We start from the raw sequence: 26,975 nt of genomic DNA on the forward strand, positions 1-26,975 counted from the left end.
ATTTCTTTCCTTCCTGCAATCGGGGTTGGAAAAGGGCTTGTCGCTCAGCTCCCTTAAAGGGCAAGTCTCGGCACTATCCGTGTTTTTTCAGAAGCGTCTAGCACGTCTTCCTAAGGTGCGCACGTTCCTGCAGGGGGTCTGTCATATTGTGCCCCCGTACAGGCGGCCGTTAGATCCATGGGATCTGAACAGGGTACTAGTTGCTCTCCAGAAGCCGCCTTTCGAGCCTCTGAAGGAAGTTTCCTTTTCTCGCCTGTCACAGAAAGTGGCGTTTCTTGTTGCGATCACATCGCTTCGGCGAGTGTCGGAGCTGGCAGCTCTGTCATCCAAGGCTCCCTTCCTGGTGTTCCACCAGGACAAGGTAGTGCTGCGCCCCATTCCGGAGTTTCTCCCTAAGGTCGTATCCTCGTTTCATCTTAATCAGGATATATCCTTGCCTTCCTTTTGTCCTCATCCGGTTCACCGGTATGAAAAGGACTTACGTTTGCTAGATCTGGTGAGAGCACTCAGAATCTACATTTCCCGCACGGCGCCCATGCGCCGTTCCGATGCACTTTTTGTCCTTGTCGCTGGTTCGCGCAAGGGGTTGCAGGCTTCTAAAGCCACCCTGGCTCGATGGATCAAAGAACCAATTCTAGAGGCCTACCGTTCTGCGGGGCTTCCGGTTCCTTCAGGGCTAAAAGCCCACTCAACCAGAGCCGTGGGTGCGTCCTGGGCATTACGACACCAGGCTTCGGCTCAACAAGTGTGTCAGGCAGCTACCTGGTCGAGTCTGCACACTTTCACCAAGCATTATCAGGTGCATACCTATGCTTCGGCGGATGCCAGCTTAGGTAGAAGAGTCCTGCAGGCGGCAGTGACACCCCCGTAGGGGAGGGCTGTTTTGCAGCTCTAACATGAGGTATCTCTTTACCCACCCAGGGACAGCTTTTGGACGTCCCAATCGTCTGGGTCTCCCAATAGAGCGCTGAAGAAGAAGGGAATTTTGTTACTTACCGTAAATTCCTTTTCTTCTAGCTCTTATTGGGAGACCCAGCACCCGCCCTGTTGTCCTTCGGGATTTTTTTGTTGTTTGCGGGTACACATGTTGTTCATGTTGAACGGTTTTTCAGTTCTCCGACGTTATTCGGAGTTAATTTGTTTAAACCAGTTATTGGCTTCCTCCTTCTTGCTTTGGCACTAAAACTGGAGAACCCGTGATACCACGGGGGGGTATAGCCAGAAGGGGAGGGGCCTTGCACTTTTTAGTGTAGTGCTTTGTGTGGCCTCCGGAGGGCAGTAGCTATACCCCAATCGTCTGGGTCTCCCAATAAGAGCTAGAAGAAAAGGAATTTACGGTAAGTAACAAAATTCCCTTCATCTTTGGGAAAAGAGAGACCCACCATTAAAGGATAAAAACGCCTGTTACTAATGGGGGAGGAGGACTTGAAAGCACGGTCAGTCAAATGGACATAAACCACACACATATAAAGATAAAAAAAGAAAGACTTACATGCCAAAGCTTATAACTAAAAAGGTTCTGAAATGCAAAACACCTCAATAAATATTTTTTTTTTGTTTTGCTTTTTTTTTTTTTTTTTTTTTTTTTAGTTGCAGAACTTATTAGTGCAAACTAACAGTAAAAATGCTTGCCTAAATATATATAAAGTGTGTGTGTATATGTATATATATATATATGTGTGTGTGTATATATATATATATATATATATATATATATAATAATATAATGTATATGTAGGTAGAGAGATAGATAGAGATGTATAGATATATATATATATATATAGATGTATATATATGTATATAGATATATATGTAGATATATTATAATATATATATATATATATATATATATATATATATATGTGTGTGTACATATATGTAAATACATTATAGATATACAGATAGATAGATATAGATTATATAGATATATATATATATATATATATATATATATACCGTATATATATATAGAGAGAGATATAGATAGAGAGATATAGAGAGAGAGAGAGATATTATTTATTTATTTTTATATATATATATTTATATATATATATATATATATATATATATATATATATATATATATATATATATATATATATTATATAAACAAAAATATATAAAAAAAAATGTGCATATGTTAATGTTTAGATGCAGAGCACAGTCCGGGAACATAGAGACGGGGGACACGCAGGTGGAGTGTTTAACAGATATAACATCCTAAAGGTAAGCTGCTGCGTCTTCAGGAGTTTTGTGCACGATGTAGACCTGGATGATTAGAAGGTAATTGTCATTCCCTGGACTTGTCTAGATTCAGAAGGTTTGCAATAAAAAGCTCTGGGAAAGATACACTCACCGGAGAAAAGAAGTTACAGAGGAAAACCATAATCACGCTAATGAAAGAATGCTTTTTCACGGTAAGTCTCAGCCATTCTCATATGTAACTTGTGTCTGGGGAAAATGAAGAACATAAAAGATGACCGGTTACTGTCCAGATCTGCTGACATGGCAGCTTGGTGTGAAGTAGCCAGTTGCATCTCTGCAGGTGGAAGAGAGCGTTATTAATGAAGATATTACAAATGTAGATTAATGAGCTGTAAACGCGTCCATTCAGTATTTCTACTTTAGTTCTGAGCATTTTCTACATCAGCTAATTTATACTGCCAGTTCTGTTTGTCCTCAATGGTATATTATAGGAAGGCAGACACTAAAGTGGTTATTTATTAACGTTAATTTTGCTAGAAATCCTGTAAAACCCTTAAGTCGCAATATTTTTGTGCAGCTCTGAAGTTATACAATAATATTGCAACTTCTGGTGTTTACTCGTCAGTCCCTGCGAGCTGCACCAATAGGAGAGTAGCGTGTGTGGGACGGGGAGCAGTGCTACCCATTTATCAAATTTATCACAAGCTACTCATAACTTATTCCAGAAATGTACACCAACCCACAGCTGGCGCACGTTTCTGGCACACTGGGTGTCAGACGTTCCTATGTCATTAAGCAGTGCATGCTGCCTGAGTCAGGTTAGTGTACTCCAGTGACCGCTTCGTTAAGACTGCCATGCATTACGCCTGTCTTAATATCTTAAATCGCCGCCTAAATGTGACTGCTGTTAAGGAGTTGACACTTCGGCCAGTTTTCACACATCCACTTTCATATCTGAAAGTACAGGTAGCAATGTAGACAGGCAAGGGGACTCCTGACCAAAACTCAAAGCCACATAGGCATATATGAGACTGTTGATTTTGGGTCAGTGAACCACCTGGTGTGTCCATATATTGTGGTACGTACTTAGACCAGGTCATTATTTCTTTTTCGCTCCTAATTGGGAGACCCAGACAGTGGGTGTATAGCTACTGCCCTCTGGAGGCCGCACAAAGAACTACACTTAAAAGTGTAAGGCCCCTCCCCTTCTGGCTATACACCCTCCCGTAGGAGTACAGATTCCTCAGTTTTAGCTTTGTGCGCAAGGAGGTCAGACACGCACGCATAGCTCCATTGTTTTTAGTCAGCAGCAGCTGCTGACTATGTCGGATGGAAGAAAAGAGGGCCCATACAGGGCTCCCAGCATGCTCCCTTCTCACCCCACTGTATGTCGGAGGTGTTTGTAAGGTTGAGGTACCCATTGCGGGTACGGCGGCAGGAGCCCACATGCTGATTCCTTCCCCATCCCTTTTTACAGGGCTCTGGGTGAAGTGGGATTTACTGGTCTCCAGGCACTGAGACCGTGCTCCATCTACAGCCCCTGGAGAAGATGCTGGATGGAGCGGAGTACATCAGGGACATGGCCCTGCTTCCTCAAGGTACTCTGTGTCCCCGTGCATTTGGCGCTCACACCGCAGCATGCTGGGTGTTGTAGTGCGCCGGGGGACATCAGCGCTACGGCGCTTGTGCCATGGCCTCATTCAGCTTCGCTGAAGCAGGCACACTTATAGGAATCGGTCGCGCCGGCCGCTGGGACTGCGGCGCGGCTGGCACTTGTGGTGCGCCGGGGACTTCAGCGCGGCCCGCGCTTTTACGGCGGCCGCGCTGATAACTCGAGTCCCCGGCTTTTGCGGCCTGCTTCCGTTCGTTCCCGCCCCCAGACCTGCCAGTCAGGAGAGGGGCGGGACGCTGGCCACGTCTAGGAATCGGTCGCACCGGCCGCTGGGACTGCGGCGCGGCTGGCACTTGTGGTGCGCCGGGGACTTCAGCGCGGCCCGCGCTTTTACGGCGGCCGCGCTGATAACTCGAGTCCCCGGCTTTTGCGGCCTGCTTCCGTTCGTTCCCGCCCCCAGACCTGCCAGTCAGGAGAGGGGCGGGACGCTGGTCAGTGCATCAGCGCCGAGGGCTGGAGTCGTTTTTACATACTCCAGCCCTCACAATCGGCACAGAGGGGACACTGTTTCCCGCACTTTTGTTTGGGAACTCCCACGGGCCGCCCCTCTCCACAGACGCCGGCAGCCATTCCTGCTGACACGCTGAGCTGCAGAGGGGAGCCGGGGAGACCCAGACAAGGAATTCTGCAGTGCCAGTAGTATTCTTAGTATTTTGTTTCTACAAATACTTTGTATTGCATAGCGCTGGTCGCCCTTTGGCTATAGACTCTCTCACATTGCAGAGAGCCAGCAGCATGTCGTCCGTAAGACGCAAGGGTGCCAAGGCACAGACATTATATGCTTCCTGCACCGCATGTGGGACTTTTCTACCGGCAGGCTCCACGGACCCCCATTGTGTGCAGTGCTCGGCCCCTGCGGCGCTTGCACAGTCGGGACCTCTGCTGGACGTGACCCAGGGTGTACCACCTGTGAATGCTGTCCAGGTGACAGGAACTGAGTTTGCAGCTTTTGCTGACAGAATGTCTCTCACTATGTCACAAATTCTTGACACATTGCGAGCTAGGCCTGTACTTCAGGCCACGGACACTGTGCAATCATTGCCCCCTGGTCCCCCTCAGCTCCAAGCTCCGGGACGGGCATATACACCTCAGGGTGAAGACTCTGACTCGGACGATGGCCCCGGGCAGCCTAAGCGGGCTCGCTATGACGGGCCTTCACATTCATCTCAATGGTCAGGATCCCAGCGAGATGAATCTATGGGTGATGAGGCGGACGTAACTGATCAGGATTCTGATCCTGGGACCGCTCTCAATCTAGATACACCAGATGGTGACGCCGTAGTTAATGATCTTATATTTAACATCAATAAGATGTTAAATATTTCCCCACCAGCTCCTCTTGTGGAGGAGTCAGCTTCGCAGCACGAGAGAATCCATTTCAGATACCCTAAGCGTACTTTAAGCACTTTTCTGGACCACGCTGACTTTAGAGACGCAATCCAGAAACCCCACGCTTATCCTGAAAGGCGTTTTCCTAAACGGCTTAAAGATACACGCTATCCTTTTCCCCCTGAGGTGGTCAGGGGTTGGACCCAGTGTCCAAAAGTGGATCCTCCAATTTCCAGGCTTGCAGCTAGATCCTTGGTTGCAGTTGAAGATGGAGCGGCACTTAAAGATGCCACTGACAGGCAGATGGAGCTCTGGCTGAAATCCATCTATGAAGCGATTGGAGCGTCATTAGCGCCTTCTTTTGCAGCCGTATGGGCACTCCAAGCTATCTCAGCCGGGCTTGCGCGAGTTGACTCCGTCACACGTGCATTTGCCCCGCAGGTAGCACCATTGACCTCGCAAATGGCGGCATTCGCGTCGTACGCGATTAATGCTGTTCTTGACGCTACAAGCCGCACGGCAGTGGCGTCAGCCAACTCCGTTGTTTTGCGTAGGGCCCTGTGGTTGAGACATTGGAAAGCAGATTCTCATTCCAAGAAGTGCTTAACCAATTTGCCTTTTTCTCGTGACCGATTGTTTGGAGAGCGTTTGGATGAAATCATCAAACACTCCAAGGGTAAGGACTCATCCTTACCGCAACACAGACAAAACAGACCCCAACAGAGGAAGGGTCAGTCTGGTTATCGGTCCTTTCGAGGACCGGGCAGGTCCCAATTCGCCTCGTCAAAAAAGACTCAAAAAGACCAGAGACGCTCAGATTCTTGGAGGTCTCAGTCACGCCCAAAAAGGACAGCCGGAGGAACCGTTGCCAAGACGGCGTCCTCCTGACTTGCGGTCTCCGATTCCCACACCCGCGGTCGGTGGGAGGCTTTCCCACTTTGGCGACATCTGGCTGTCACACGTCAAAGACCGTTGGGTGAGGGATATTCTGTCTCACGGGTACAGGATAGAGTTCAGTTCTCGTCCGCCAACTCGTTCTTCAGAATTTCTCCACCACCAGACCGAGCCGATGCTCTGTTGCAGGCGGTGGCCGCTCTAAAGGCGGAAGGAGTGGTGACCTCCGTCCCTCTTCAGGAACAAGGTCACGGTTTTTACTCCAATCTGTTTGTGGTCCCAAAAAAGGACGGATCGTATCGGCCCGTCCTGGATCTAAAGTTGCTCAACAGACACGTAAAAGTCAGAAGGTTCCGGATGGAATCCCTACGCTCCGTCATAGCCTCAATGTCTCAAGGAGATTTTCTAGCATCAATAGATATCAAAGATGCGTATCTCCACGTGCCGATCGCACCAGAGCATCAGCGTTTCCTACGCTTCGTCATACACGACGAACACCTGCAGTTCGTAGCGTTACCTTTCGGTCTGGCAACAGCCCCCCGGGTCTTCACCAAAGTCATGGCAGCAGTAGTAGCTGTTCTGCACTCGCAGGGTCACTCGGTCATCCCGTATCTAGACGACCTGCTTATAAAGGCACCCTCTCAAGAGGCATGCCAACACAGTCTGAAGGTGGCACTAGACACTCTCCAGAGTTTCGGGTGGATTATCAACTTTCCAAAGTCTCATCTAACCCCGACCCAATCTCTGACTTATCTTGGCATGGAGTTTCATACTCTCTCAGCGATAGTGAAGCTTCCACTGGACAAGCAGTGCTCGCTACGGACTGGAGTGCAATCTCTCCTTCAGAGCCAGTCGCACTCACTGAGGCGCCTCATGCATTTCCTAGGAAAGATGGTAGCAGCAATGGAGGCAGTCCCGTTCGCGCAGTTTCATCTGCGCCCTCTACAATGGGAGAGCCTATTAGGGTGGGGAGCGGTGTATCTCCACCACAGGGCTCAGGGGATGTGGACTCTGGAAGAGTCCACCCTGCAGATCAATGTTCTGGAAATCAGAGCAATCTATCTTGCCCTGCGAGCCTTCCAACAATGGCTGGAAGGCAAGCAGATTCGGATTCAGTCGGACAATTCCACGGCGGTGGCGTACATCAACCACCAAGGGGGAACACGCAGTCGCCAAGCTTTTCAAGAAGTCCAACGGATTTTGACGTGGGTGGAAAGCAGAGCGTCCACCATATCCGCAGTTCACATCCCAGGCGTGGAAAACTGGGAAGCAGACTTTCTCAGTCGCCAGGGCATGGACGCAGGAGAATGGTCCCTTCACCCGGACGTGTTTCAGCAGATCTGTTGCCGCTGGGGGACGCCGGACGTCGATCTGATGGCGTCACGGCACAACAACAAGGTCCCAGTTTTCATGGCACGGTCTCACGATCACCGAGCACTGGCGGCAGACGCCTTGGTTCAGGATTGGTCGCAATTCCGACTCCCCTATGTGTTCCCACCTCTAGCATTGTTACCCAGAGTTCTCCGGAAAATCAGGTCCGACTGCCATCGAGCCATACTCGTCACTCCAGATTGGCCAAGAAGGTCGTGGTACCCGGATCTGTGGCATCTCACGGTAGGCCAACCGTGGACACTACCAGACCGTCCAGATTTGCTGTCTCAAGGGCCGTTTTTCCATCTGAATTCTGCGGCCCTGAACCTGACTGTGTGGCCATTGAGTCCTGGATCCTAGCGGCCTCAGGTTTATCTCATGAGGTTGTTGCCACAATGAGACAGGCTAGAAAACCATCCTCAGCTAAGATCTATCAGAACAAGGTTCTCATTGCTCTCCAGAAGCCGCCTTTCGAGCCTTTGAAAGAGGTTCCCCTTTCTCGGCTTTCACAAAAGGTAGTTTTTCTTGTGGCGGTCACGTCTCTTCGAAGAGTGTCCGAGCTAGCGGCGTTATCTTGCAAATCTCCCTTCCTGGTGTTTCACCAAGACAAGGTAGTACTGCGTCCAATTCCAGAGTTTTCTCCCAAGGTGGTTTCTTCCTTTCATCTCAATCAGGATATCACTTTGCCATCTTTGTGTCCGCATCCAGTTCACCAATTTGAAAAGGGTTTACATCTGTTGGACCTGGTGAGAGCACTCAGGATTTACATTTCTCGCACGGCGTCCCTACGCCGTTCTGATGCGCTCTTTGTCCTAGTCGCTGGTCAGCATAAGGGATCGCAAGCTTCCAAATCCACCCTGGCGCGGTGGATCAAGGAACCAGTTCTTCACACATACCGTTCTGCTGGGCTTCCGATTCCATCTGGACTGAAGGCCCATTCTACCAGAGCCGTGGGTGCGTCCTGGGCATTGCGGCATCAGGCTACGGCTCAGCAAGTGTGCCAGGCGGCTACCTGGTCGAGTCTGCACACGTTTACCAAACACTATCAAGTGCATACCTACGCTTCGGCAGATGCCAGCCTAGGTAGACAGGTCCTTCAGGCGGCGGTGGCCCACCTGTAGGAAGAGGCTGTCTGACAGCCCGTTCATGTGGTATCTTTTTACCCACCCAGGGACTGCTTTTGGACGTCCCACTGTCTGGGTCTCCCAATTAGGAGCGAAAAAGAAGAAGGGAATTTTGTTTACTTACCGTAAATTCCTTTTCTTCTAGCTCCAATTGGGAGACCCAGCACCCGCCCTATTTGTTCTTAGGGTTTCGTTTTTTCGGGTGCACATGTTGTTCATGTTGTTTCTTGAGTTCTCCGATCGTGTTATCGGATTGAATTTGTTTTTGAAACTGTTATTGGCTTTCCTCCTTCTTGCTTTGGTACTAAAACTGAGGAATCTGTACTCCTACGGGAGGGTGTATAGCCAGAAGGGGAGGGGCCTTACACTTTTAAGTGTAGTTCTTTGTGCGGCCTCCAGAGGGCAGTAGCTATACACCCACTGTCTGGGTCTCCCAATTGGAGCTAGAAGAAAAGGAATTTACGGTAAGTAAACAAAATTCCCTTCTTTTAGACGTTGTATATTATGTCCCAGATTGATATCCCCTATTCCATTACAGACATCGGGCAGTTGTAGTGCGGCCATGTTTAACCCGGTTTCCCGCTGTGCCCTCACCAGAAACTTGATGGGATTTGGCTGATCTGCAAATTACATTTTACTGCTTTAAAATGGCTTGTTACAACATTTGGTGAATTTACAAAGACTTAAACAGAAGCTTACTGGCATAAGATGCACCAAAAGATGTGCTTGCCTTTTCATAGTTGTGGTGCTTCTTGTCTGACCATGGACCACAAACGGACATCTGCTCCATGTGTGAACATTGGCCTGGCTTTCTGCTATGTATTTAAGTAAATTGGTCAGGTCACACTCTTGTGCCCTCCTACTGAGTAGATGGAGTGGCCTAAAAAGTAGAGAGTTGCTAAATTGAGGAAAAAAGTGACAAATGCTGGCACATAATAAGCATGCGCCAAAATATACCACCATTTTCTCAAAAGTGGCTTAATTACCGTATTTTTCGTTTTATAAGACACACCAGATTAAAAGACCAACCCGAAATTTAGAGGAGGAATATAGGAAAAAATAGTTTTTAATGTTAAAATGAGGGTCTGTCTTACAATCCTAGTGCGTCTTATAATATCTCACCAGCGGCGGTGGTGGAGCGGCTCAGGAGGTTCACAGGAGGCAGGGTCGGCGATGCTGCGGGCTCGGAGGAAGGGGTGTCACGGCGCAGGAGAGTAAGTGGACGGAGAGTCGGCAATATTGTAGGCTCGAGGGTGTCGCGGTGTTTGCCATTGATCTGCCAGCGGACTGTGGACTCCATTGAATCGCCCGCGGTTGATGAGATTGACTTCCAAGAAAATGGCTGCGGAGGTGGCATGTGCACAGATAGGATTCTGTGGCCATTTTCTTGAAGTCCATCGCGTCAAGCTGCATATGCGCCGCCTCCGTGGCCATTTTCTTGAAGTTCATCTTGTCAACCATGGGCAATTCAATGGAGCCCGCTGTCAATCAATGGCGCCCGCCGCATCGCTGACCCTCCTGAGCCCACTCCACTGCAGTAACGCCCCTCCTCCAAGCCCTCTGTATAGCTGACCCTGCCTTCTGTGACCCCACTTCACCAACGCCACTCCGGTGTGCCATATCCGGATCATAAAACTCCATTCCATTTTACCCCAGTGCGTCTTATAATCCAGAAAATATGGTAGCTTAATGACTCTCTGCCATTGATGTGTGATGTGCTTAATCTTTCACAGGTTCTCCTTTTGTAAATGCCATTATTCACAAGGGGTTTGATGAAAGGCACGCTTACATTGGTGGCATGTTTGGAGCTGGCATCTACTTTGCCGAAAACTCTTCAAAAAGCAACCAGTATGTTTACGGCATTGGTGGAGGCACGGGATGCCCGATTCACAAGGACCGATCTTGTTACATTTGCCATAGGTGGGTACACGTCTGTAATACTTTACATGAGTAGTGTAGCAATAACATGTGTTATGGGTGATTTGCTGCAGCATTCTTATTCACCACATTTAGAGGAGTATATATTTAATAAACGTATAATGAATATTTGATTTATTCCTTGCGAAAAACTGAAAAGAAAGTAAACCGATAAACTGGTTAATCACTATGTGCTATTAGTTTCCCTCCACTAGAGGGCAGCCTTATCTTAGTTCAGACTAAGCGAAAGGTAAAATAACACAAAAATGCACATTGTCTCTTCAGTGAGGCAGTAGATGAACTCTAGCGCCACCTACTGGAAGCAGCAATCCTAAAAGTCCAATGTGACCCTTTGACGAGCCTTTTCATATGACTTAGGATTGATGCCAGATTAAAACCTCAGTTTACAGACATGGTGTTTTGGTATGGTTGTCCATCGTCAGTGCAAAGTATAAGATCTGATCTGACTGTATAAGAGGCTAAGACTTTATCTAAATGGGGAAGCTATTCTCCTTGCGGAGACTGACACACCATTCCAGCATGCCAGTGGTGAGGAGACTTTAAGCCGCAATGTTCCTCGAAAGTGTAGATGAGCCAGGAACTCGCTTAACATCCGCTTCTGACCTCACAAATGCTCTTTTAGATGAATTTGCAAAAAATACCCAGACAAACATTAAAATCTTGTAGAAAGTCTTCCCAGAAAAGTGGAAGCCATTGGGATGTCCCAAAAACTCCTTTAGGCTACGTTCCTACTCAGTATTTGGTGAGCTTTGACGCAGCCTGTTTTCAGTGCATTAAAACCATCGTTGGCTGTGTGCACACATTGCATTTTTTGATGCTTTTCTGAGTGTAGATTTGTCACAAAACCTGATGGATATCCTGATGCCAGCAAAGTTAATGAGGATTTTGAAGTGTAGTGCACACGGTGAGTGTAGCAGCGTTTTTGCAGCAATTTTTCATCCATTCACTTAAATTTGAAAAATGCAGCAAAAACGCATGTTAGCCGCTGTTCTTCCTGCCAAGAGATGAAGAAATGATGCAGTTATTTCTGAAACCAAATACTCAGTGTGCACATACCCTTAAAATTCCAGCAACGTGGATGGGATTAATAGAGATCTCCTGCCCACTGCTTCTTTTTCACGTTCTGTAAACTGACCTGCGGACCATTTTTCCAATTTACAGCGTGTCCATTTCTTTTGCGGGTACACTGAGTTTCTTCAGCGCTCTATTGGGAGACCCAGACGATTGAGACCCAGACGATTGGGGTATAGCTACTGCCCTCTGGAGGCCACACAAAGCACTACACTAAAAAGTGCAAGGCCCCTCCCCCTCTGGCTATACCCCCCCGTGGTATCACGGGTTCTCCAGTTTTAGCTTTGTGTGCGAAGGAGGTCAGACATCCACGCATAGCTCCACAGATTTTAGTCAGCAGTAGCTGCTGACTATTTCGGATGGAAGAAAAGAGGACACATATAGTGTCCCCAGCATGCTCCCTTCTCACCCCTGGATGGTGTTGTAAGGTTGAGGTACCTATTGCTGGTACGGAGGCTGGAGCCCACATGCTGCTTTCCTTCCACATCCCCCTGAGGGGCTCTGAGGAAGTGGGATCCTGCCGGCCTCAAAGCTCTGACGCCGGGCTCCATCCACAGACCCATTTGAACCTGCTGGATACGGAGCTGGAGTACCGTTCAGGGACATGGCCCTGCACCATTACAGGTACTCTGTGTCCCCGTACACACAGGCACAGCACACTCCAGACTTGCTGGGTGTGCTAGTGCGCCGGGGACAGTAAAGGGTTACAGTCACTGCAGCTTTGCTGAGTGACTTTGTGTTTTGGGAACTACCGCGCCGGACGCTCCGGGAGCGGCGGCGCGGCTGGGACTTGTAGTTCGCCGGGGACTGGGCGCCGACCGCGCTTTTACGGCGGCGGCGCTTATAACTCCAGTCCCCGGCTTCTGCGGCCTAGTGCCGCTTCGTTCCCGCCCCCTCCCTGTCACTCAGGGAAGGGGACAGGCGCTGAGCAATCAGCAGCGCCGAGGGCTGGAGCCTTTTTACATGCTCCAGCCCTCTCACTGCACTCTGTCGGACGCCGGATTCCCGCTCTGCCTTGGGGGCACGCCCACGGCCCGCCCCTACTCACACGAGCTGGGGAAGAAGCCGGCAGCCATTACTGCAGCTCGGGGCACCAAGGCAGGACAGTGGCGATCATACACCCGCTTATAGGCGGGCGGTAAGAGGCACAATAGTGCTGACCACGAATAACTGCAGTGTATACATGTGTTGTTTTTGACTACATAGGTCGCTATATGCCCGCTTGGGGAGCGACACATCAGCAGCAGGAAAGCAGGTGTGCTAAAGCACAGGCTTTCTAGGCTGCTTGTTTTGCACGACTGAGGTGTTCATTTGTGTTTATGCTTATATGCTATACATTGCACTGTACAGTCGCTAGTCTTAGCTATATTCTCCTGGAATGGCTAGACTACAGCAGCAGAAAACCAAGGGTGCTGGGGCACAGGTTTTTTTTCTATGCTGCTTGTATTGCATGGGCTGCAGTGTGCATTTGTACTTGTGCTTGTATGCTATACATTGCACTGTATGGTCACTCTTCTGGGCTATATTCCCCTAGATGACCAGTCTACAGCGGCAGAAGAGCAGAGGTGCCAGGGCACAGGCTTCTATGCTGCTTGGATTGCATGTGCTGCAGTGTTCATTTGTACTTGTGCTTGTATGCTATACATTGCACTGTAGGGTCACTCTTCTGGGCTATATTCCCCTAGATGACTAGTATACAGCAGCAGAAGAGCAGGGGTGCCAGGGCACAGGCTTCTATGCTGCTTGTATTGCTTGTGCTGCAGTGGTCATTTGTACTTTATGCCTGTATGCTATACATTGCACTGTACGGTCACCAATCTTGGCTATATACTTCTAGATAGCTAGTCGGCAGCGGCAAAAAAGCAACACAGTTTTCAGTGCTGTTTTTACTACATGGGATGCTGTTCATGACACCGTCCCATTGTGTGCATGCTCCCCTGTAGCACGTCGTCTGCCGGGGTCTCTAGCACTTCGTCTGCCGGGGCTCTACTAGTTGGGGCCAAAGAAACCTCCTGTCAACCCTGTCCATGGACAGGGACGGAGTAGTCATGATATAGAGACTTGCACCCATGGGCAATCTACTTGAACAAAAGGCAGCTCTTCAGGGCTTTGATACTGACATCGCTCTCAATCCGGATACACCGGGTGGTAACGCCATACGGAATGATCCTATACCGTCCACCAATGGAAGGTTGGATCTTTCTCCCTCAGCTCCCCCAGTGGAGATAGGAGACGAACAGGAGAAGTTCCTTTTCAGTGTCTCACGCAGATATTGAGTATTTTTCTGGCCACGCTGACTTCAGAGAAGCAGTCCAGGAACACCACGCTTACCAGATAAGCGTCTTCTCCAAACGTTTTTAGGATACACGTTATCCCTTTTTTCCCCTGACGTGGTCAGCGCTGGACCCAGGGTCCAAAGGTGGATTCTCCAAATTCACAGACAGATGGACTCTGGTTGAAATCTGTCTAGGAGGCTATCGGCGTGTCGGTTGCTCCGGCATCCACAGCCGTATTGGCAACCTAACCTTTTCTGCTGTTCTTGCGCAGCTGACCTTGAGCAGGGACATCTGTACCGCAGAGGCGTCCGTAACCCCGCAATGTCTGCACTGCGACTTACCCTGTTAATGCTGTCCTAAAAGTACAGTCGAGGTTTCGGTCCTTCCCAAGCTCCGGCAGGTCCCAATTGTCCTCGTGCAAAAGGGCTACAAAACCTCAGACGGGCTCAGATTCCGGCCGGGCTCAATCTCGCCCAAGGAAGGCAGTCGGAGGAACCGCTACCAAGGCGGTCTCCTCAGGACTCTCAGCTCTCTCTCTCTCTCTCCGCATCCGCGGTTGATGGCAGACTCCCCCGCCTTTGGCGCCATTTAGCTGCCACAGGTCACAGACCGGTGGGTGACGGACATTGTGCTCACGTGCACAGGACAGTGTTCTGTTCTCGTCCTCCGACTCCATTCTTCAGAACGGCCCCACCTCTCCACCGAGCAGATGCCCTGCTGCAGGCGGTGGACGCTCTAAGAGCAGAAGGAGTGGTGATCCCTGTCCCCCCTCAGGAACGAGGGCGAGGGTTTGTACTCCAATCTCTTTGTGGCTCCAAAAATGGACGGTTCCTTCCGTCCTGTTCTGGTTCTGAAACTGCTCAACGAGCATGCGAACGCCAGGCGGTTCCGGATGGGATCCCTCCGATCCGTCATTGCCTCAATGTCTCGAGGAGACTTCCTTGCCTCAACAGACATCAAAGATGCCTATCTCCACGTGCCAATTGCTACGGAGCACCAACGTTTTCTACGTTTTGTGATAGGAGACGAACATCTTCTGTTCGTAGCTCTGCCATTCAGGCTGGCGACAGCCCCACGGGTGTTCACCAAGGTCATGGCAGCAGTGGTAGCAGTCTTGCACTCTCACGGACACCCGGTGATTCCGTACTTGGACGATCTACTCGTCAAAGCAACCTCCCTCGAGGCATGCCAACGCAGCCTGAATGTTACGCTGGAGACTCTCCAGACTTTCGGGTGGTTCATCAATTTGGCAAGGTCAAATCTGTCTCCGACTCAATCACTAACGTATCTCGGCATGGAGTTTCATACTCTATCAGCCATAGTGAAGCTTCCGCTGAACCAGCAGCGTTCACTGCGGACAGAGGTGCAGTCTCTCCTTCAAGGCCAGTCGCACCCCTTAAGGCGCCTCATGCACTTCCTAAGGAAGATGGTGGCAGCCATCGAGGCAGTTCTCTTTGCGCAGTTTCATCTGCGCCAACGGCAATGGGACATTCTCCGCCAATGGGATGGGCAGTCAACCTCCCTGGACGGGAAGTCTCCCTTTCCCTGACGGCCGAGGACTCTCTGCAATAGTGGCTTATTCCCACCTCATTGCCATAGCCCCCATCCTGGGCAGTGGTCACGACAGATACGAGTCTGTCAGGGTGGGGAGCAGTTTGTCTCCGCCACATGGCTCAGGGGACGTGGACTCAGCAGGAGTCCACCCTTCAGTTCGATGTGCTGGAAATCGGGGCAGGGTATCTTACCCTATTAGCTTTCCAAAAGTGGCTAGAAGGGAGCAGATCCGAATCCAGTCGGACATCTCCACAGCGGTGGCATACATCAACCGCCAAGGAGGGACACGCAGTCAGCAGCCTTCCAGGAAGTCCGGCGAATCCTCATGTGGGTGGAGGACACAGCATCCACCATATCCGCAGTTCACATCCCGGGCGTAGAAAACTGGGAAGCAGGCTTCCTCAGTCGCCAGGGCATGGACGCGGGGGAATGGTCCCTTCACCCGGACGTGTTTCAGGAAATCTGTTGCCGCTGGGGGGGGGGCCGGACGTCGACCTAATGGCGTCTCGGCACACCAACAAGGTCCCGGCATTTATGGCACGATCGCGCGATCACAGAGCTCTGGCGGCAGACGCCTTAGTGCAAGATTGGTCGCAGTTCCGGCTCACATATGTGTTTCCACTCTGGCACTCTTGCCCAGAGTACTGCGCAAAAATCAGATCCGATTGCAGCCGCGTCATACTCGTCGCACCAGACTGGCCGAGGAGATCGTGGTACCCGGATCTGTGGCATCTCACGGTCGGCCGACCGGGGTCACTACCAGACCGACCAGACTTACTGTCTCAAGGGCCGTTTTCTCCATCGGAATTCTGCGGCCCTGAACCTGACTGTGTGGCTTGTGTGTCCTGGATCCTAGCGTCTTCAGGATTATCCCAAGGGGTCGTTGCCACCATGAGACAGGCTAGGAAGCCCACGTCTGCTAAGATCTACCACAGAACGTGGAAGGTTTTCTTAATCTGGTGCTTTACTCAGGGAGTGTCTCCCTGGCCATTTGCATTGCCTATCTTTCTTTCCTTCCTACAATAGGAGTTAGAAAAGGGCTTGTCGCTAGACTCCCTCAAAGGGCAAGTCTCAGCACTATCCGTGTTTTTTCAGAAGCGTCTAGCACGTCCTTCTAAGGTGCGCACGTTCCCGCAGGGGGTTTGTCATATCGTACCCCCGTACAAGCGGCCGTTGGATCCATGGGATCTGAACAGGGTTCTAGTTGCTCTCCAGAAGCCGCCTTTCGAGCCTCTGAAGGAAGTTTCCTTTTCTCGCCTGTCACAGAAGGTGGCGTTTCTCGTTGCGATCACATCGCTTCGGCGAGTGTCTGAGCTGGCAGCTCTGTCATCCAAGGCTCCCTTCCTGGTGTTTCACCAGGACAAGGTAGTGCTGCGCATCATTCCGGAGTTTCTCCCTAAGGTAGTATCCTCGTTTCATCTTAATCAGGATATCTCCTTACCGTCCTTTTGCACTCATCCGGTTCACCGGTATGAGAATGATTTACGTTTGCTAGATCTGGTGAGAGCACTCAGAATCTACATTTCACGCACGGCGCCCGTACGCCGTTCCGATGCCCTTGTCGCTGGTACGCGCAAGAGGTTGCAGGCTTCTAAAGCCACCCTGGCTCGATGGATCAAAGAACCAATTCTGGAAGCCTACCGTTTTGCAGGGCTTCCGGTTCTTTCAGGGCTGAAAGCCCATTCAACCAGAGCCGTGAGTGCGTCCTGGGCGCTACGACACCAGGCTTCGGCTCAACAGGTGTGCCAGGCAACTACCTGGTCGAGTCTGCACACTTTCACCAAACATTTTCAGGTGCATACCTATGCTTCGGCGGATGCCAGCTTAGGTAGAAGAGTCCTGCGGGCGGCAGTGACATCCCCGTAGGGGAGGGCTGTTTTGCAGCTCTAACATGAGGTATCTCTTTACCCACCCAGGGACAGCTTTTGGACGTCCCAATCGTCTGGGTCTCCCAATAGAGCGCTGAAGAAGAAGGGAATTTTGTTACTTACCGTAAATTCCTTTTCTTCTAGCTCTTATTGGGAGACCCAGCACCCGCCCTGTTGTCCTTCGGGATTTCTTGGTTGTTTGCGGGTACACATGTTGTTCATGTTGAACGGTTTTTCAGTTCTCCGACGTTATTCGGAGTTAATTTGTTTAAACCAGTTATTGGCTTCCTCCTTCTTGCTTTGGCACTAAAACTGGAGAACCCGTGATACCACGGGGGGGTATAGCCAGAGGGGGAGGGGCCTTGCACTTTTTAGTGTAGTGCTTTGTGTGGCCTCCAGAGGGCAGTAGCTATACCCCAATCGTCTGGGTCTCAATCGTCTGGGTCTCCCAATAAGAGCTAGAAGAAAAGGAATTTACGGTAAGTAACAAAATTCCCTTCTTTCTGTGCAGATATTCCCCATAGACTTGCATTAAATGCGGAGATTCTGCAACTAAAAAACCTGTGTTTTTAGTGCTTTTACAAGGCAGAAATGCATGAATTGTGCACCTAAGAATGTCAATAAAGCTTTGTCAAAGCCAAATACCAGGAAGTTAAAAAAAAAAGCACCTTTTATTTAAAGCATGACACACCAACAAGACCAAAAATCGCAGCTTTAAAAATGTAAGTAACTTAATGAGCATAATATTCCGAAATTTAGCAACATCAAAAAGACACTAAATAATGCTGGTGGAAACGGAGCCTTAGGATATGTGCCTACAATCAGTGTTTGCGGGGTTTTGGACTCTGCGTGTTTTTGCTTCATCCAAGACGCTGCGTTCTACAGTAGAAGCACAGTGGATGGATTTATAAAAATTCCATGTCCACTGTGCTTCATTTTTCCACAGCATAAATGGACATGCAGCGTGACTTTCCAAGCTGAAATGTTAATTTATGCTTGCGGAGACACAAGTGTTCTCAGCAGCCTGATCACAGCGAAAATCCGCTGCACCCAGAACCCTGATCATGTGCACGGATGCTGCGTCGTCCTGATTGGGGGACGCTGCGTCGTCCTGATTGGGGGACGCTGCGTCGTCCTGATTGGGGGACGCTGCGTCGTCCTGATTGGGGGACGCTGCGTCGTCCTGATTGGGGGACGCTGCGTCGTCCTGATTGGGGGACGCTGCGTCGTCCTGATTGGGGGACGCTGCGTCGTCCTGATTGGGGGACGCGGCGTCGTCCTGATTGGGGGACGCGGCGTCGTCCTGATTGGGGGACGCGGCGTCGTCCTGATTGGGGGACGCGGCGTCGTCCTGATTGGGGGACGCGGCGTCGTCCTGATTGGGGGACGCGGCGTCGTCCTGATTGGGGGACGCGGCGTTGTCCTGATTGGGGGCACATAGACTTGGGTGTCTCAATGCTTTTGTGCTTTACATTGTACTCACACCCTCTGGTTTCCGTTCATACAGACAGCTGCTGTTTTGTCGAGTGACGTTGGGGAAATCCTTCCTTCAGTTCAGTGCGATGAAGATGGCTCATTCTCCTCCGGGCCATCACTCGGTCACTGGCCGGCCGAGTGTGAATGGGCTTGCCCTGGCGGAGTATGTGATCTACAGAGGAGAACAGGTAGTTGTCTCGCTGTCCCTCCTATGATGTATTCTGTAGATGTGTGTGCTGCTGGAGTATTTGGTAACCTGTGTATTGTTCTGCAGGCATATCCAGAATATCTAATTACCTATCAAATAGTAAAGCCTGACGCTGCCGCGGAAGGATGAGCCGACTTCTGGACGACGTAACCTCTGTGCAAACCGTACCGTCACCCGGGGAGAGACTGACACAATGTGAACACATTGTACCCTTTTCAGAGACGTCAAGCTTTAAGCAAACCTTTAGTATCTTTCCTGGACATTCACAAGCGTACATTATCAGCACTTTAACAGACGCCATTCTTGATGTAAATGGGTTTGTCTATATTTAATTCTACACAAAGAAATGTATTGCATTAACTTGAATTTTAGTTTTTCTTTTTTAATACAGCGCATTGGAGCATCTAACTGAATACCTGTAACAATGCAATACTAGAATTGTGTATTTTCTAATGCAGCATTGACACTGAATCCAGTTCGTTTGTACAACTGTAAATAAGAGCTTTTTCTACTCGCCGGGTATTTATTTACATTGCATTGTAATGTAATATAGTCTTTTCAAATTGCAACTTGTACAAAGGAGAAAAAATGCACATGTAATTGTATTTGGATGAGGCTGTCCTTTGTGTACCACGATGCTGGCCGTTATGTACCAAAGAGCAGGATGGGCTAAAACATTGCATAGGACTGATTGCTCTAAAAAAATGGACTTGTTTTTCTCCCACAGTATGTAGTTTAAGGGTCTTGCACGCTCACCCAACCCTTATTTTGGGATGAAGGTGGAAAATCAAAATACATTTTTAATTCCAAAAACAGCCATGTTCCCCATGAGGGGCATAGACGTTCTATAGACTTCATTACATTCTGCACTTGACCAAGTGCCGCCATACTGTAAGAGTATGTGCCCACGATCGTGACTCACTGCGTCCTAGACGAGCGGGTCCTGACCGGGGCCGCGAGTCTCCTCCGCAGGAGAATGCAGCTGCTCGTACCCACGATCAGGGTTCAGTGCGCTGCGGTCTTTCGCTTTTGTTCTCTCTACGGAGGACGCAGGCGAATCCGCAGCAAACAATTGACATGCTGCGGCTTCGAAAGCCGCACCGCAGGTCAGTGTTTGCTGCGAAAAAAGAAGCACAGTGGCATGGGATTTCTAGAAATCCTGTCCACTGTGCTTGTACTGTACAATGCAGCGTTTTGGATGCAGCAAAAACATGCTACATTCAAAAAGCTGCAAACGCTGATCGTGGGCATGCACCCGAATACCTAAATATAAGCTCCTGAAGGGAAAGTATAGTAAAGGGTTGTCCCATAAGTGACATTTATCTGCTGTTCACTAATAACTGTGTCATCTCTGCTGGAACCAGCTGTGATCACAATAGGGGTGCTGAGCACTAGTTCTTCCTAGCTGTGGTCACACATGCAGCAACTCCATTTATTACAGCGGTCCCTACCCTGTTGCTCAGGAGCCACCTGTTGTTTTTGGATCTGTGATGTGTGACTTTGTCTGTCTGCCAGCATGGTACGTTAGCAGGTCTCCAGATGGTGACTCTTGTGCGTTGCCCCATCCAGAATGCCAGATCTGGAGGCACATACGGGTGGGGAGAGAAAAAGGGTAAGCCAGAGCTAGGATGGAAGCACCAGTTGGAGGGTGGCTTCAAGCAGGGAGCTGTAGTGAAGCAGCAGTGCTTAATGTGGCATGGTGGAACAAGATCTATGTGTGATTTTTGCAGGGAAGCTTTGTCTATCGTTATCTCTGCAATGGGAGGCACTGGGGGCAACTACTGGGGAGGGCGGGAGAACTGGAGGGCACTGCCCAGAGGGCTCTGGATGTTGCTCACAACCATTTGTCAGAGCTGAATGTGGCTCTAAAGCCCCCGGCCCAATTAACGACTTACCAGCAATCCCGAAAACGATGTGACCTGATAAGGATCGCTGGGAGGTCGCTGGTGAGATGTCACACAGTCAGATCTTACCAACGACACAGTAACGATCAGCGACCTATATAACAATCTCGGCGGGTGTTGGGACTGTGTTAGGATGTCCTTGGTAGGCGTCAAACACAGCGATGCTTCCTGCATCACCTTTAAAGAAAATGGTCCCAACCATTCAGCAACGACTAGCGATCTCACAGCAGGGGCCTGATCGCTGGTAGGTGTCACACATAACGAGATCGCTGCTGCGTCATGAAAACGGTGCCGCTGCAACGATCTTGTTAGCGATCTTGTGTGTGACAGGGACTTTAGATCTCGCTCACACTATCTTGTAACTCAGACAAGTACAATCTGATAAAAGGATTGCACTAGAACCATTTATTCAATGAGACAGTGCAGAACTGGTTTTGTTTTTTCCTACCTTTTTTCTCAGCTATATTTGGCCAAAGGAAAAAAAAGAATCACAGCCTGCTAAGGATGGGTGTGTAAAATTGGACCAGACCTGCCTATTCAAGTCTATGGGTGCGAGAGAAAAATTGGATGTCACACAGCCATCCTCTTGACATCCGTTTTTCACAGATACATTACCATTGTGTAGCATGTGTGCACACTGACCTAACGTGAACTAAAATCGGCCGAATTTGTTTCATGCAACTTGCACCGATTTTACACGCATAAGTGTGTTTCCAGCCTAAATCCCGACCTCTGATCAGTCAGCTGTGTGCGCAGCAGGCACCGGTTTTTTACCATGAAGTTACTGAAAAGTGCAATGATTGAAGTGATTACTGACCATGAGCTGGTAAATTGACTGCAGTTATTGGATCAGATCTGAGCTCTGGTGTACGCCTCTGGTACAAAGATTACTAACCATTGCAAGTATTTATTCCACTTCTGAGGGCAGAGGTGCAGAGCGCACTAAAGGTTGCTTTACACGCAGCGACATCGCTAGCAATGTCGCTGGTGAAAGCACCCGCCCCCGTCGGTTGTGCGTCATGGGCAAATCGCTGCCCGTGGCGCACAACATCGCTAGGACCCGTCACACGGACTTACCTGCCTAGCGGCGTCACTGTGGCCGGCGACCCGCCTCCTTTATAAGGGGGCGGTTCTTGCGGCATCACAGCGACGTCACACGGCAGCCGTCTAATAGAAGCGGAGGGACGGCGAGCAGCCGAAAGAAAGTGACGCCCACCTCATTGCCGGAGAACGCAGGGACGGTGTTGTTCCTCATTCCTGCGTGTCACACATAGCGATGTGAGCTGCCTCAGGAACGACGAACAACCTGCGTCCTGCAACAGCAACGATATTTGGGATTATGAGAACAAGGAATTCCCAAAGGATAAACAAGCAGGAAAACCAAAGCATGGTACCTACAAAACGCACTCAAGACATTGGAAAGCAGGAGGACAAAAAGAGTAATGTGCAAGTAAATAATTTATTAAAAGGCAACTGGCACAAAAAGGATCGGCAGCAAACTACACCGGGTGTGTAGATAATAAATATAAGTATAAAAATACAAATTGATGGTATAAATAGAAGGGTAAAGCTGACAATCTGAATCCTAATAGATGCAGATCATAAAATTTGGTGGCAGAGAGGCACTACATATACAAGGATCATAAACATAATCATGTTGTAAATGAACTATTTGCAAGAAAATAGTGCAGACCAATGCCAGATTAAATGTAGTAGACCGTAGTCACACTTAGAGTGGCAGGACACCATATGTACAAGAACATAATTATGTTAATATGACAATTTACAAAGCAAGCAGTGCAAACCAATGCCAGGTTAAAAGTACAATAGGCAATGATCACTCATGGAGTGGCAGGACAGCACTACATATACAAAAATATGATAGTATTAGAGATATAATAGTTATCCAAAAAGTAGTGCTGACAGGTGCCTAATTAGACATATAAGCAATAGTCACTCAGGGAGTGAAGGTAACACTAGGTTGAAGCAGCAAAAAGGACACCAGTTGTAACAGACAAATCAGGTCATAGTGTGACGCCCTGGACCCCCAGGGGTCACAGTACACTAACATCACACACACACCCCCTCCCTTGGGTAGGTGACACCAGTCAATCAAAATCCTTGTTGCCACCCTCCAGGCTTGATGTCCACATCAGGTGGGGGGAGCCAGGTGGTTGACCCCACCCACCGAGGAGTTCACAGGCCTGGAGGCGGGAAAAGACAGTAGTTAGTTGGTGGTAGACAGTGACAGTGAGAGGAGTGAAAACTGTTGGTGTCTGGGTTGGAGCCCAGGCACGTTCAGCAAGGTCGGCAGAGCAAAGGATACAGTAAATAGTCCTATAAATGATTGTAAGTGAATAAAAGCTGCTAAGAAAAAAAAATGGATTGCATACAGACAGCACACCTTCCGGATGAAAATTGGACTGTTTTGGGGACCCCTGGCCTATAGGATGGACACAGCTGAGTACAGTGTGTATGCAACCAAGTCACTCACTGCAGATGTGACTGCAGTCTTATTAGACAGTGGCAGAGATAAGAAAGTCTCTCCCAAGAGTCAATGTATTCATTTTCATACAATCTGGTCTATTCACGTACTCTGCATCATTAATGGGGGCCATAATAAGGGAAAAAACCTGGAGGAAGAAATGGAAAAATGTTGAGCAAACTGTATATAACTAGCTTGATGAAGGGTCTTATTTAAAGAGAACTTGTCTGTCCTTTCTGACATGACTTTAGAGTATTTCACATGAAATCATGCTACAGAGTCTTACATTGTACTTTTCCTCTGTTACTCCTCCTGGAAATGTATGAATTTGCATGTTGTGAGCATCCATTGGATAACCTTATTGAGAGGAAATGTTACCCTACAGTTGTCAGTTTATTCATACATTTACAGGAATATTAGAGGAACTGTGCTACATTGGAAGCGTGATTGGAATGACTATCAATGTTGTAGACTTAGATTTCACTCACCTTTTAAAAGTAGTTTACCGTAGTTGTGAAGATAAAGCTATTGTCGGATGTAGATCGTGTCATGTACAGATGAGAACCGGATTCTTTGGCTGCATTTAAAAGCTTCTCTACCACATGAGGTTGAAAGCTGCACCGTTTGTAGGGACAAATAAGGGCTCGAGTACGCAGGGATCAACTAAGTGTTGTCGCAAGTTGATGCGCTCAGGCGTGTCTGCAGATGGGCATCACAGTCCTAGCTATGAAGCTCCCTTACACGTGAGATGAAAGTCAACCTGACCATTTCAGCTGGGCTGCCCAACCATCTGCCATGTATGAGGGTCCTCCCAATGCCCCTCAACATCATCCGAGAAGGATTGAACAGTTGGAATTTCAATGCTCAATTCTTTTTTTTTCAGGGAAAGTAAGCCACTGCCATAGGTGTCTGGCAGCGGCTCTCTCCTCATTTCCCATTGAACACACTAGCCCTATGCGGAGTCCTCGTGTAGGGAAGTCAGGAGAGATGGCCGTCTGCCAAAGATTAATTTGCTCATCTTGAACATGGCCAGCTTAAGACCTACTACCGGTGTGATGTGATTTACATTGCCCATTGTCATATTAACATGGGAATTTTTCATGTTCTGTAATGTAGCTTTTATCTCCTGGTAGGTACAGAGATTATATGGGGATTAGTGAGTAGGTGTTGGATTCGGGGGTGGGGGAGGGGTTGGTTCTGATTTGCTTCCAGCCTTCCGCTATTCATGTTTTGTTCTACTTCTAAAAATATCACCCTGTATTGTAATGCTACTTATCCAGCTACATGAAGGTTGGGTTAAATAAAATCTTTAATCCCATAATGACTTGGAACTGGAATCCCTAAATGATGTGCTATACAGCCGATGTGATTGACATTACATACTGCTCTACTGCCATTGATGTCCATTACTGAGCAATAATGAAAAAGGTTTGTGTGAAAATGTTTTGATCATGTGACATTTTTTCTTAGTCATATATCAATAGGTGTGCATTGGTCTGCCATCCAAATTCAATGGAATATTACATTGATACGCCATGGCTTAAGACATAAATGACCTGTCCTTAGAATACATCATCAGTACCAGACCCGTGGGTGCGCTTGACTCCCACCAATCAGCTGTTCAGCGCCGGTGGCGACTGGATGTAAACTGTGTCCGGAGCCGAAGAGCTGAGCGCCGTTCATTGTGTAGTGGTCATTCTCGGGTACTGCAGACCGGCTACCATTTACACACTGGTTTATGGTACGCAGAAATAACTACTATACATGGAGTACAGGTCGGCTTTTTGGTTTTGTTTGGTTTCGCTGTTTACACTGGACGGTGCTGAAACTGCTGATTGATGGGGTGTCGGACCCCCTGATTTGTTACTGATGACCTATGCGAAGAGAAGTTAATCTATTTGATAAGCCTGGAAAACCCTTTTAAGGCAAGAGTCACAAGTGCAGATTTTGTTACTTAAACCTATGGCTCTATACAGCAGAGAGCAAAAGTATAAAGGAAAGACCTTTTTTTTAAAAAGGACATGTAGACACGCTGCTCTTTGGTAGTCATTTGATTGGCAGCCCATGTAAACATGCCGGTAATCACCCCGCTAGTTGTGTCCCAGAAGGACAGGATTGCTGGTTGGCCGGGTGTCCAGAAAGAAGAGTGCTGGCCGGTCCCAGGTGAGATGAGCGCAGGATGTAGTTTGTATTATTTCAGCACCACAGGAAAATATACAAATTCCAATTCATTAGCCCCTTCCCAAACAGGCGATGTCTGCTTTTGTGCCCTTTCGGTTTTCCATAACTTTATATTTTTCAATCCACATGGTATTATGAGGGTTTTTTTTGTTTTGTTATACATGACAAGTGTTATAGTTTGAATCCTAAATGAATGGTGCCATTCTAAAGAATTGGAATTTTTCCTGCTTTCCAGTACTTCAAAGTGCATTGAAATTGAGGGGAAAAAAAAAAACGCAATTCTGCAATTGTGTGGTGGTGAAAAATTAACAAATTAAAAAAAAAAAATCACTTGTTCCTTCATTTTCCAAAACAAGTAGCGTTTTCATTTATCGGTTGATGGCCTGTGGAATGAGCTGAGAATAAAACTTTTTTTTTTTACTTTTTTTTTTTTTATACCATTTTTGGATTTGATATGTGTTTTGTAGTATAGGCAGGCAAAAAAAACCTACAAACTTTTGATGTTTCTAACTTTATTTCTCATTACAAGTTCCATCATTGGGTTAATTTTATATTTTGATACATCAGACTTTTAACACCCTCGCCACCTAGCGAATTTTTTTTTTTTTCTTTCCTCACAGAACTTTATTTTTCCGTCAATATAGCCATGTGAGGCTTGTTATTTGCGGGAAGAGTTGTACTTTTGAATATCATTCATTCTGCCACATATTGTCCTGGAAAAAAATTCCAAGTGCTGTGAAATTGCAAAAACAAAAATGTAATTCCTCAAAAGGTCGCGGATGGGTGCGGGGAATGACTTACTCCCCGCCGGTGAATGTTATATCCGAGATTAAGAGTGGGATTTAACTAACAAGCATGGGTGGATCGCCGACCTGCCTGCTGCTGTTAGGCTATGTCCGCACGTTGCTTTTTACCTACTTTTTTGCTGCTTTTTCAACTGCAGCGTTTAATGCCAAAATGGTTGTGTTCTGCTTTTCAAGCAAAGTCTATGGGAATTTGGGTTTCTTGTCCGCACTATGCTGTTCAAACTGCAGCCTTTTTGTTGCAGAACTTTGGTCAAAAACTCAGCTTTGCAGTGCAAAACCCAAATGGCAAAAACAATTCACATGTCAATTGTTTTTGAACTGCATAGTGCGGACAAGAAACCCAAATTCCCATAGACTTTGCTTGAAAAGCAGAACACAACCATTTTGCCATTAAACGCTGCAGTTGAAAAAGCAGCAAAAAAGCAGGTAAAAAGCAACGTGCGGACATAGCCTTAGAGAGACATTTTGGCTGATCTGATCAGCCAACATGTAATAGGAGAGGTGCAAGACCGCAGCAAAGGGAGTGAAGTGACCTATGATGTACGTCAAAGATCGGGAAGAGGTTAAAGACACTGCAATACCAAATGTGTTGTGTGTTTTGTTTATTATCACC

At 48.3% G+C, this 26,975-nt stretch overlaps 1 protein-coding gene across 3 annotated transcripts in view; it reads left to right on the forward strand.

Moving 5' to 3' along the window:
• Positions 1 to 26,515, forward strand: part of TNKS2 (tankyrase 2) — a 146,039-nt gene extending 119,524 nt beyond the window's left edge. For all 3 annotated transcript variants that reach the window (XM_075348759.1, XM_075348762.1, XM_075348761.1), the window contains 5 exons: positions 2,152 to 2,226; positions 2,312 to 2,417; positions 10,329 to 10,515; positions 18,810 to 18,966; positions 19,053 to 26,515. In XM_075348759.1, coding sequence (XP_075204874.1) covers positions 2,152 to 2,226; positions 2,312 to 2,417; positions 10,329 to 10,515; positions 18,810 to 18,966; positions 19,053 to 19,115 — 588 coding nt within the window. In that variant the 3' untranslated portion in view covers positions 19,116 to 26,515. The remainder of the gene's footprint in view (positions 1 to 2,151; positions 2,227 to 2,311; positions 2,418 to 10,328; positions 10,516 to 18,809; positions 18,967 to 19,052) is intronic.
• The last annotated feature ends 460 nt before the right edge of the window (positions 26,516 to 26,975 follow it).

The sequence above is a fragment of the Anomaloglossus baeobatrachus genome, chromosome 5 (assembly GCF_048569485.1).
Source record: "Anomaloglossus baeobatrachus isolate aAnoBae1 chromosome 5, aAnoBae1.hap1, whole genome shotgun sequence".
NCBI classification, from domain to species: Eukaryota; Metazoa; Chordata; class Amphibia; order Anura; family Aromobatidae; genus Anomaloglossus; species Anomaloglossus baeobatrachus.